Source organism: Dermacentor andersoni, chromosome 6, assembly GCF_023375885.2.
Source record: "Dermacentor andersoni chromosome 6, qqDerAnde1_hic_scaffold, whole genome shotgun sequence".
NCBI classification, from domain to species: Eukaryota; Metazoa; Arthropoda; class Arachnida; order Ixodida; family Ixodidae; genus Dermacentor; species Dermacentor andersoni.
Genome location: NC_092819.1, coordinates 150,632,932 through 150,645,353, shown reverse-complemented (window position 1 = coordinate 150,645,353; position 12,422 = coordinate 150,632,932). Strand labels below are relative to the sequence as shown.

The 12,422-nt window shown below is 43.6% G+C and overlaps 1 protein-coding gene across 1 annotated transcript in view; it reads right to left on the bottom strand.

The window, feature by feature from the left end:
- The window catches only part of ncd (non-claret disjunctional), a 107,618-nt gene that overhangs the window by 53,818 nt on the left and 41,378 nt on the right, over nt 1-12,422 (bottom strand). The window contains exon 7 of the mRNA XM_050171964.3: nt 3,372-3,528. Within this exon, the coding sequence (XP_050027921.2) occupies nt 3,372-3,528 (157 nt within the window). The remainder of the gene's footprint in view (nt 1-3,371; nt 3,529-12,422) is intronic.

The following is a 12,422-nucleotide window of genomic DNA, read 5'->3' as shown; positions in this document are numbered from 1 at the left end:
GATTTTTAATTAGTGACAGCAATCACAAAAACATGCATTCTGCAATAGTGATTGAAAGTTCAAAGTCTAGTCGAAGAAGTTGTTTATAAATAAATTTTTCTTAATGTATCGACAGCGTGCTTGTAAATGTGCTTCAACAGATCGCAACGAGAGGCTAGAGTTATGAACTACTGTGGTTTATTATTGCGATAGCAATTATATGGACACTCCAGGCGCACTTAAGCCGGCGGCGGCATTGCCATGATGTTTCATATAAAGTTCAAGGGCAATATTGCCGTGCGCCCTATGGTGTATATGCGACTGAAAGCATGCCAAGGCTAGCCACCGATGGTGGCTCAATCTCTCGCGCACACAAGGGAGGAAAGTGGGGAGGAAGTGCGCAGTCTCGTCGCGCACAGGCAGCTGCTACTCCGGCAACTACTGCATATGATGTGGCTACACGGCCGCATGGGCCCTATCTTGATAGCAATCTGATGGGGACAGGATGCAAGCACCGAGTGCTGATAGCTTCGTGTTTGCAGTTTTTGCTGCTTAATTCACATTGAAGCGAGAGCCAGCACGAAAGTAAATTCGTTTGCTGCTGCTACCGTGCTCTCTCATTTCAGTGTTTTGACAGCGAGTGTGCGTGGTGATCGAGTGAGATGCATTCACGTTTTCTTGTGGACCCGTGACAGTGCTTGTGAATTTAGTTAGTAAGCAAATGATTACAGGCTAATACGACTGATAAAACTACTATCCTTACATTTTTACATAATAAACCAGGGCAATTCCAACTTTTTGGTATAACGTCAAATTATTCTAATCTTTATTCTAAATCTGCCATTAGCCCTTCGCGATAGGTCAAAATGGCTCAGGCTGCACCCATATGGGCATTAAAACGGACTGGAATAGTTTTACATTATACCGGCCCTGGGGACACAGCCGCCCACCCGCAGAACCCACTGCCAGTGTGCGCCTCCCTAATATCTAGTTCACTCACAGTGCCATCAGCCCACTTTCCATTGTTTTGCGCCTCAGCTAGGGAGCACCACACCGCTTAGCCCGCTGAACCATATTCTAGTACACCCTATATGCAGCCACCCTGGGGGGGTACTCTGTAAGAGTCCACCTAGGGGACATGTCCGTTTCGTCTGCTGCTGAAGTATCGATTGGCTGTGGCACCTTGCTGCTGCGGACGCGCAGCCCAGCCAATAACTTTAACAGCAGACAAAATGGACATGTCCACTAGGTGGACTCTTACAGAATACCTCTGCTAGCCGTTCCAACATCAGCGACGACAGCCGAGAGTGGCCGCACGTGCACCGAGAAGTCTCATTATAAGCGCAAAAATTATGAGAAACTGTGCAGGAAGCGCCGTCGTGTATATGGGGATTGTGACCGACTGCACTCTTGAAGAACGGATCTGCTCACTGTTAGCGGTGGCCATGGCCAGAGCACACATGCCGAAGCTGTTTTGACGCAGTGTGGTGCAATTTTGGTCAATTTCCTGCATTTGGCGCAAGAATTTGCATTTGTATCAAAATGGCGTAATTGGCTCAGGAGTCCCACTCCTGCTCTAAGCAGATGTCCTTGTGTGTTCATGTTGCAATACGCAGACTGATTAAAATCAACAGTTCAGTTATGCTTGGAGTGAATTGGAAACACCAAAAGTTGTTGATTCTCCAAACAAAAATCTCGCCAAATGTTAATCTTGTGTTTTAAGAAAATGAAGGGCAGCAACCTTTTTTTTTGCCTGCAAGGATTTTAGCAGTGGCACGCTCTGCAACAGCTTGTCTGCACAACTGGCTTTCATCTATATTCAAAAGTTACAGCAAGTTGCAATGTCACCAAACTGGATGACCTAATAAAGAGGATTTGATGCACTTTCTAAGTTTTAGAAGCTTAACCACACACACTTCTGCCCCCCCCCCCCCCCCAAAAGAGAGCACACTAGCATGTGTGAAGGCTAGGAAACGCTTATATGTTCCAATTTGATAATCAATTTGGTCTTGAAAGGCTAGACATGTCAACATTACCGCAACATCCGGACAGAGGAATTTGCCGACATGTAACAGGCTAAATATGATGCCATTGGAGGTAAAAATTAACAGTCATCCGCTCATTTCTTTTGGCGGTGTGGCAGCCGCAGCTTATCATGGGAACAAAGCAAGCAATGAATCGCGACATCATGACACATCCACCAAGTGGGCATTGGTACCAAAACTGGTTAATGAAGACAAGTACAGTAAGTTATTTATGCCATTTTGACAGATGCAATATTTTTCATAAGGTAAGTAGTGAGATATTTCTCTTCACACAAAATAATGAAAAGCCAAAATGTTTTACAGTGGACTTTTGTTAATTTGACTGCAACTAATTTTACTGTTTGGCTAATTCAATCCTGACAAATGATCTTGGCTGGTGCATGTAGGCTTCTAAGGGACCAAACCTTTGTTGTTTCGATTCTGAAATTAGCCTTCACCACACGATTTGAGCTTGGCTGGTAATCACGACTGCGCCGACTCAAACGGAGACTTCAATAGCAGGAACAACAGTCTTGGCAGTGCTTAGGGTACCACGAATGCGTCGAACAAACATTTCCAGTCGAATATGCTTATTTTGTGCCTGCCCCAGGAAGATTTTAAAGCAGAAATGGCAGCTCATGGTGGTCGAATCAGTTGAACCTTGATAAAACAAACACCAATATAACCAATTACCAGATATAACGAAGCAAATTAAAAATTGGGTTGCCCATGCTTTAATTCAATGGGCTGCTCTACTCTTATAGTGAAATCGAAAATGTGGTGTCCAACTTAGTAGCGGCTATAGTGAAGCAAATCTTTGTTTGCAGGTGCCTTAAAGTATACATTTCTGTAACAAGAATGCAAAATACAGTCGCCAATAAATTTTTCGTACCAAATTTTTCAGATTTGCGCCATTTTTCAGCACCGCCGCCTACTCCAGCACTAAATAACCGAAATTTCGGGTGCTGAAAAAAGTTTCGGACATGAACCGCATGTGCAATGCCACACACAACGGCCTAAATGAAAGTTGCCGTCATGCTGACCGACACGAAACCCCAATCAGGGTCGAACTAACAGAGGCGTAAGTACTACTTTAAAATTAAATTAAATTATGGGGTATTACGTGCCAAAACCACTTTTTGATTACGAGGCACGCCATAGTGGAGGACTCCGGAAATTTCGACCAGCTGGGGTTGTTTAATGTGCACCTAAATCTAAGTACATAGGTGTTTTCGCATTTCACCCCCATCGAAATGCGGCCGCCATGGCCGGGATTCGATCCCGCGACCTTGTGCTCAGCAGCCTAACACCATAGCCACTGAGCAACTGGGGCAATAAGTACTACTTTAAGAGTTGAATCTCTTGTACCATGAGGGCAGCACGCTCACATCGAAGACCAGCGAGCGCTCCTGTGGCATCGGCGAGAGATCGCTCCAGAGTGGCCACCTGCTGCGTGGCAGAGCGCAGCTGCAGGGACAGCGAGTCCCTCTCCGCACAGGCCGACTGCTTTCCGGCCTCCGACGAGCTGCACAGAGCCAATAAACATAGAAGTACTACATTTGTTTTGATCAACAAAAGCACTTTTCGTTTTCTTTGGAGAGTAATAACAAGAAGCAAACATTGCAGGAGTGTGCAAAAAGCAATGAGGTGACACAACAACAGCCACATATTAGTTTCTCCATGTGGGACCCCCGACAACAGCAGGTCAACATTGTTTGCAACAGTGGTCTGAATGAACGGAGACCAGAAAAAGCAGTCAAACCAATCCGCACATTCTAATGTTTCCCTTCATCGCTGCTTGCAGCGATTCTGACTTTCACAAAGTCAGCTTCACGGGGGATACTCCACTTAAAGGGCCCCTGAAACAACTCGGACAAATTTTGTAGACGCATAGGGTACAGCTAAAGTTAATCATTCGCACCACAATTTGTGTGAAGCGTCTCGTATCAAGAGAGCTACGAACAATTACAAGTTACCCCCCTCCATAGTCGTGCATTTTCTTCTCGACTCCTTCATGCTCGATTGAACGTGGTGCAAGGCAAGGTGCCACTGCGGTGCAGTGCACCCTTGAACCGCGTAGCGAATGGGTGTAGCCCGGTACACCATAACTGGCACCCCCTACACCTTTTCGTTTGTGGTGCCTTGCACCTTTTTCTGAATCAAACATTACCTGGTGCCGCTTCTCGGCAGAAAGCCTCGTAGTTAAAGAGCACAACCTCCAAGATGTGACATGAAAAAAAGAAAGAAAAAAAGAGGCAGTTTCGCCCAAAAGGCAAGCATCGATTTCGATAGCAAATTAGACAGCCATATGAAGTAAAAATAGTACTATTATTGGCCGCATCAACTTGTAAACATTCGCTTGCTAACTAAAATACTAAGCATGGTGTCAGCGCGGACATCAAATATGAACACATCCCACCTAATGAGTACGGACACTCGTTGTCAAAACGCTGGCCACAGGAAACATGGCAACAGTGGCGAGCAAAGTGACATTCATGCTGTCTATCGCTTCAATGCAAATCTAGCGCAGAGAACACACCCCACGCAGAAAGCTACTAGCCAGCGACGCAACTAGACTGTCCCCAACGTAGATCGCTCCCAAGATATGGCCGCACGACCGCATGCAGCCGCCGCATACACAGTTGCTGCCGGAGAGAACGCGCTCCTCGCAACGTTGGGTGCCTCGCTCACGAGAGAAGATGGCGTGCTTCTTCGCATTTATCCCTATCGCGCGGGCGAGATTGAGCCGCGATCGTCAGCACTAGTAACCTCCTTATTACAAAATGAACTTCCAGCCAACTTGCCCCTCTACTCGGCTACCCTCGAACGCCTTCACTTGCACATACAGCGTAGGGCACACGGCGACGGTGTTATCGCCCTAGGACTTCATACCGAACGTCAAGGTGACGCCGACACCCCCGCCGACAGCAGTAATGCGCTTGTATGTCCATATAATTGCTATCACAATAAATGAATAAATAAGTGAATAAATAAATAAAATCACGCAGCGCCACATCCACATTTTTAGCTAGAAGATCTTGAGAGAGGGAGAAAACCGACCTGCTACAGATGGCCACAGAGGGAAAGAGCAAAGCCTTGTGGTGACAATCGCCGCCAACGTGCTCCCGCGCACTAGCACTCTCCCCATTCCTGATAACGCAGAGTTCGAATTATCAGCAGCAGTGCTGATTTCAGTGTGAATTAGGGGGATCCGTTACATATTGCTTACAACGCATTGTTGGACGGACCACGGCGGCTACTTCGAATTATCCGAAATTTCGAATTAACAAGCTTTTACTGTATTAATACCCAAGACAAAAATCTTCCTTTCTGAAGATTATTGCAATATTTGTTCAAATTACAGTCCTACTTCCCTCTGGCACTTTCCTACCCACACCACCCGCTATCTAAGGTTGCAAATTTTTGTTTTGCCCCTTTTTGACCACTCTTGGACAGCAAGCACCATTTATAGTGTTAGGTACTACTAAGTTTCATTTTTCCAATTTCTTTTCCTATCAGACTTGAATCTTGAAAGCACACCCGGAGAATGGGCATGGTCAGAGCAATGAGCACTTGTAGTTTCCAAGATGGCATCGTGCACCCTTCATCCACGGAAAGGTCGCATTTCAATGAATTCTAATGCACCTGTGCGCGAGTTTTAAATTTTTTGAAGCAGCATTGACTCAGGCGACACCTTCGGTGTGTCAGATTTCATAACGGAGTTTCGCTTTCTTCAATGAATCATTTGAAAGTTGCTCTGTGCTTACATAAGATATCCCGTATGGTCTAAGGATTGCCGTCCTTATCTGCAGGTTGTAGCCCCCTTTGGTTGGGATCATCTACTGGCGGCCATGCAGGGAGTAGACTTTCGCGTGAGAATACAGCTGGGAGCTGACCTCAGCAGTTTAATGTTTTTTTATACATCAAGAAATTCTTTACATAGAAAACTGATCTTTGCTGGAATATTGCACAGGTCCCTTGCATTAAAATCTTGCAGTCTAGAATTTTTTCAAGTTCTCTCTGTGTGAAGCAACATTGACATTCTTATATAACATTCTTTTTTAAAATTTTTAATGAACATGTTTGGGACTAGTATCAGAATTTCTTCTTCAATTTGGTGCTATACACTTTAGTAGTATCAAGCACGCTCTCCTATAGGAAGACATTCACTAGACTACGCAAAAACTGCTGCTTCTCCAGCAGGCAGAAAAGTCCGAATTGTCTACCTCTGACAAAAAAAAAAAATTATTGCGACAAATAGAACCAGGGATATCACCACTCAGAAACCGAGACCATCAGAAATGCTGCTTTGAGAAAATGAGGAAAAACAATTCGCATGTTAGCAAAAAGAAATGTTCCACATCAACCTGGAGCAAACAAAGGCGAAAAGATTCTTTGGCCCAATTTTGAGCTATAAAAAGAGTCTCCCCCTTAATTGGGCATGGCAGTACCACAAGAATGCAGACGTCTAACCCGCTGTGCTTCATGCAGCTCGCCGTCAGCATACTCCTTATCGGTGGGGATGTGCGCACCAGGCTGCTGCCGGAGATGATCAGCATAGCGCATATCAAAACCAGTTTCCACGCGCCAGATGATTCCTTCTATCAGTGCTGGAACAACTGGCCATGTGGTTCGGCGACCGACGCACCCTGCTGGACACATGACCGGCATCGAGCGCCACCTATACTACCGGCTATATATGGTCTTCCTTCACTGCCGGGAGTATTGGGCACGGCAGTACCACAAGAATGCAGACGTCTAACCTGCTGTCCTTCATGCAAGTGAGGAGGAGACACTGTAAATGTTTTAGATCTAGTAACCCCTTGTTCATGCTACCGTGCCCGCAGCTTGTTGCAGTTGCCAATGTTTTGTTGTTATGGAAACTTCTTTTAGTAGCTGGGGATATAGAAGACAATCCAGGCCCCAAGTTAAACCAGATTGCTAAACTAAAGGATATCGCAACGAATATAAAAGATATCAAAGAACATCGGCTAACCGAAATTGAAGAAGATAGACGCCCTCTCCAAACTTAAAGAAAAAGTAGTCTCATGGGAAAACAACATATTGCAGTTGGAAAGAGCCTTTAAAAGATTAGAAAGCAGGGTTGATCTGGAAAACCACAGTGGAAGATCAAATCTTGTTTACGGACTATCCGAGGTTGAGGGCGAAAACAGCTCTATATTGAAACAGAGTCAATCAAACGATCATCAAGGATACCCTTGGCTTGGAGCCAGTTGCCATGGGACGAATAAAGATAAAAACAGACTGGTCATCTTAAAGCTACCCGACTCAATAACAAATCAACGATACTGAAGAAAGGCTACGAACACAAGCACACTAACTACTCTATAGGTGAGACTTCAGTGGTAAAGTTCGGGAAAAGAGAAAAAAACTCTGGGAAAGTACTAAATCAAACCGTAAGAGAGAAGAAAAAGTATATTTTTTGATAGACTACATAAATGACGGCATATTTGTCTGGGATGACGAAAGAAACACAAGCCGCAGTTAAAAAAAAATATTCCGAAGGAAGTTGAAGAGTAACTCGAAGCCACAAACATTCACAGAAATAACATTGCTTAATGTGAACGCGAGAAATATTGTCAATAAAATTGAAGCATTAGAAAACCTGTTACTCAAGCACAGCCCTGACATTGTTGCTATTACTGAAACATGGCTTTCACCAGAAATATACAGCCACGATATAGCACCCCCAAATCACTGAGTTATCCATAAATATCGACCAACTCGAGGCGGTGGCGTAGTTCTGCTTATTAAGAAGCCCTTACCCTTTGCATTGATGTCCGACGTTCCAGATGTTGAGGCTGTGTTCTGCAGGATTATGTGCTATGATTTTGCAATACTTACTGGTTGCTTTTACAGAAGTCCTCTTCCTGGTCCCGAAAGTGTTATTGCTGTACAGGAGTTTATGCAGAAGCATGCTAGCAACCAAGTTATTCTTATGGGAGACTTCAACTTAACTGGTACTGACTGGAATACCATGCATCACACTTCACTCTCATCAAATTAGCTCATTGATTTGATGCTAAATTTTGGGCTTCATCAAGTTGTAACCTCTCTTACGCAAACACAAGGAACAAGCAATAACATCCTAGATTTAATATTGATTAATGACAATTTCCCCCTAGATCTACTCCACTCTGAGATCATAAACGGTATCTCAGACCACAACATACCAAAGTGCCAGCTGGCCCTCTGATGCACTGCAACAGCCAAAAGTACTGAAGTTATTGTCCCTCATTTTCAAAAAGCAGATGATTCTGCTACACTGACCTATTTAGCGCACAAATACCAAGAATGTTACGAAATGGCTAACGATAGTTCTGTTCCTGTCAATGATCTCTGGCTTCATTTCAAGTGTATAGCCTCACACTGCATGCGTCATTACATCCAGAAAAAAAGAACAAAACAAAAACAATCCTCGGATAACACGCAATTCGCGTTAAGTGCAGAATAAGACACTTGCAGCGTAACAAAAAAGAAAGATGAAAGTACACGACAAAAAGAATCGCAACTATTCTGTGCTACCGACGAGTTGAAGTTAAAGACTAAGCTCGCGACGCATACATATTTCAATGAAACATTGCCTAACCTTATCAATAACAACCCTAAACGCTTTTGGAACTTTTTTCGTGCATGCCCCGCAGCAACACCACATTGTCCACGCAAGGAAAAATTGGCATTTGCTCATAAATTTAACCAACACTTTCACTCAGTCTTTACTAAAGATAATAACACAATTCCATATTTGCCACAGTCATCATTCCCAACTATTGACACATTAACAATAAACAACTTCGGAATATTTAAACAGTTACTTGAGTTAGACGTGAAGAAAGCAAACGGTCTCAATAACATTCCCAACGAGTTCTTGAAAAGATATGCTGAATGCAACAGTAACTATCTTGGCCTTATTTACCGCAAGTCACTTTCAATGTCAGACCTACCTGAAGATTGGAATATTGCTAAAATTGTACCGATTCGTAAGTCAGTCAATACTAACCTTCCATCTAACTACAGACCAATTTCACTTACCAGCACATGACGTAAAATTTTGGAACACATTCTCAAACACTTAACCACAAATTTCAAAGAACAATTTTCTAGTAGACGTTCAACACGGTTTTAGAAGAGGTTTATCGACAGTCAGTCAGCTAACAGAGGTGGTACACAATCTTGCTTTAAGTATTAATAATCATAATCAAACTGACTTTTGCTAGATTTCAGTAAAGCGTTCGATTGTGTGTGCCATACTAAACTAACTGCCAAAATTACAGCTGTGATTGGCAATGAACCCATTACTGCATTGATAAAAACTTCTCACCGATCACAATTTCTCGTCGTCAAAAACATCCCATCTGCTTCAGTGCCTGTTACATCAGGGATCCCACAGGGACCAATAATAGGTCTGCTGTTATTTTTGGTTTTTATCAATGACATTACAAGTATCATTGATTATAAAATTAAACCCTTTCCAGATGACTGCGTAATATACAGAGAACAGGGTGTCTACCAAGTTGAGATTACCAAATTCCCCGAGTTTTGCAGGTTTTCCCCGAGTGCCTTTACGAAATTCCCCGAGTGAAACAGAACTCTGTTTTATGTCAAGCCACCATGTCGCCCGATACTGTCACTTTAGTAAGCATGCTAAAAAAATAAAAAAAAGAACAACTTAATCCAGTTTGAATATTAAGAAGTCGTGTTTGTTTCATTCCAAAAGAGAACAGAAGGGAGGGGTTAGTAAAGTACACAGCAAATAAAATATCTTTGAAAGAAATGGCAAAACCCATTGCAAATCGAGCCGGACACTCAAATACGAATAAAAAGAGATGCATACTGAAGCAAATATTTTCGAATACGAGCTATTTTTATCAACTTATAGCAAGCTCATTGGTATGAGGCCCGAACTTTGTAACAAGTGAGATTCTCTTAGCAGTTGGAAAGTCAACCCCAACTGTCTTGACATACTCTCAGCCCGCGCACAACGCCTCAATGTTGCGTTTCACTGGTTTTAAGTGTTTATTTGGTTTGGATGATGGTCACCTGCATCTCGGCATCAGCCACCACTGTTTTTTGAGCTCAAGCTCCTTGAAAGGAACGATGGCACGCTTCCTTTCCCATTCATTCCTCAATGTGTAGCTCCTTTGTGTTCTCGTCCTCCTTCCGCCGCGCATTCGCCCCATGGACCATTTGAAGCATCCTCTTAGACAGTTGTAGTCAACGTCCGATGTTCACAGGCCCTAGGGGCTGCAAAAACGTCCGAGAAGTGGGCAGTTCTAAAACATGAATGCATGTCTTTTACTGCCCTTGAGGGCTCAAATCGCCACAGGCATATCCAAAAAAGTTCTGCAGGCCTGCCGGTACACTTATTAGGCATATCGGTGCTCGTACTGCGACAGGAGATGGCGGGTACAAGCGTGTATAAGTATGGAATACATACTGTGTCCCGTGACAATAGGCACTTCCCACCGCTTGGCTTGTTACGCTTCACAAGAAGTACTTTCGCTTATGCTTTACAGCGTAACAATTCTGTATTGAGGCGAAGCTGACTTTTGGAAACAGGCATTATGTAAGGCGCAGTGTTTTCCAAGCTTCGAAGCCGATTGCGAGGACCACAAAGGTGGTGGCGGTGCAGTTGCTGACAGCGACGAATTGTTTCAATGAAAACCATAGCACCAAACAGCAAGAAGCTTATTAATCGCGAATGTCAAAGCAGCTAGGCCTAGCATCGTCATGGTGGTGGGTACGGCTGCCAGCGGATTTGCGTGCAAGAGCGCCGGTTAGAGCCGGCAAGTAATCAAAAATGGCGGTAGTGGTGGCTTTGATTAATGCCGTTTTGGACCTGTGCTGATGGCAAAATCTCCAGAAGATCTGACAGTGAAGGATTGTTGCATCCGAAATTTCAGACGTTCTGATACACTGGCCCAATGGGGTACGTGGTGGTGCCGTGAAGCCGTCTGAATTATCGGGCATCTGGAAAGTCTGTCGTTGACTATACACAGGCAACTCCTCCAGCCGACGACTCGGCTCAAAGACCATTCGTTACGATTCCTCACTGTTACTAGAGCCAGCATTACAGCGACTTTCGTTCCCTTTCAATAAAACTACAGCTAATTTTCTCCGATAAAAGCACAAATTCCCCGAGTATTTCCAGACTACACAAAATCCTTGAGAATTCGTGGTTGGTAGACACCCTGCTGATGTATTTTCTTTCTCTAAGGAAAAGTGCAGTCTCGCAGCTTCTGCAAGCAGCTGGATATAGTCGTGTGCAGAGCACTACCGCATGCACGCATGGCCGCCACAAAGCATGTCGTGTTTACCCCATCTAGACAAAATTTGCCCCAAAATTTGCCCTTCGCAGCCAATAGAAAGTTAGTCAGGTCCGTTAAAAGCGCAATTCGGTGCATCGACAATAAGGGCAGACAAACTAAGTGAAAAGAATAGGCTATTATATCTAGGAGTATGTTGTATACCGATCTGCTCTAACAGGCAAGGACTGTATTTGGAAAAAACGAATATTCGAGAAATTGATTATACTAGACATTCAATGTGCAAATTGAATTATTTGAATGTTCACTGTTTTATATGACATTTAAGAGATGGTGATTTTGTGAAGTTCCGACAAAAGTATCCGAGCATGTAATTAGCGGTAAAGACAGCATGAGAAGTACACCCTCATGCCCTTGGGGTCAACAGACATTACAGAAAGGACATTTTTACAATGCATTGGTTTATAAAGGCACATTTTTCATGATCTCAAATTGTTAGTAACAATTTCAGAAGGCAATTCCAATCATTTCATGTGCATGGTATGTAGGACTCTAGTTACAACTGTTTTACACACTGGAATGCCCACCTTATGAGCACGGTCCAGTTTGTGCAAAATGTAATGGGGAGGAAATATTACTAATTCATGCAAGTAGGGATGATAAAGTATGCGAGAAGGGCTTAACTGGAGCATTGCACGACGAAAAGCAAGCATAGATAGTTTAAGGTTACCTTTCATTAACCTGACTCTCACAATTCGGTTGTATTCGGTACATTCACTGGAAATAACTCAAAATAATGTAAATATGGATCCCAAATTAATGCAGCATATTCCAACTGAGGGCGAATGAGTGTTTTATATAACATTAGTTTTGGAGACAAAGGTGAGATTGCGAAGTTACGAAGAAAGCATCCAAGCACGCAATTAACGTCGCAGACAAAAGGAGGTATGAGTAGCTCATGTTAGGTTGCTAGAAATGTGAACTGCAAGGTACTTGTATGAAGATACGCTCATTGTGCATTACTAGTTCCATAAGCCATGTATTACACAAGTCAAAGGAAGTGTTAATGTCAGATTGAAGAGTGTCGTCGTTAGGTCCTGTTACTTCTAGGAAAATTGTGCCATCATCGGCA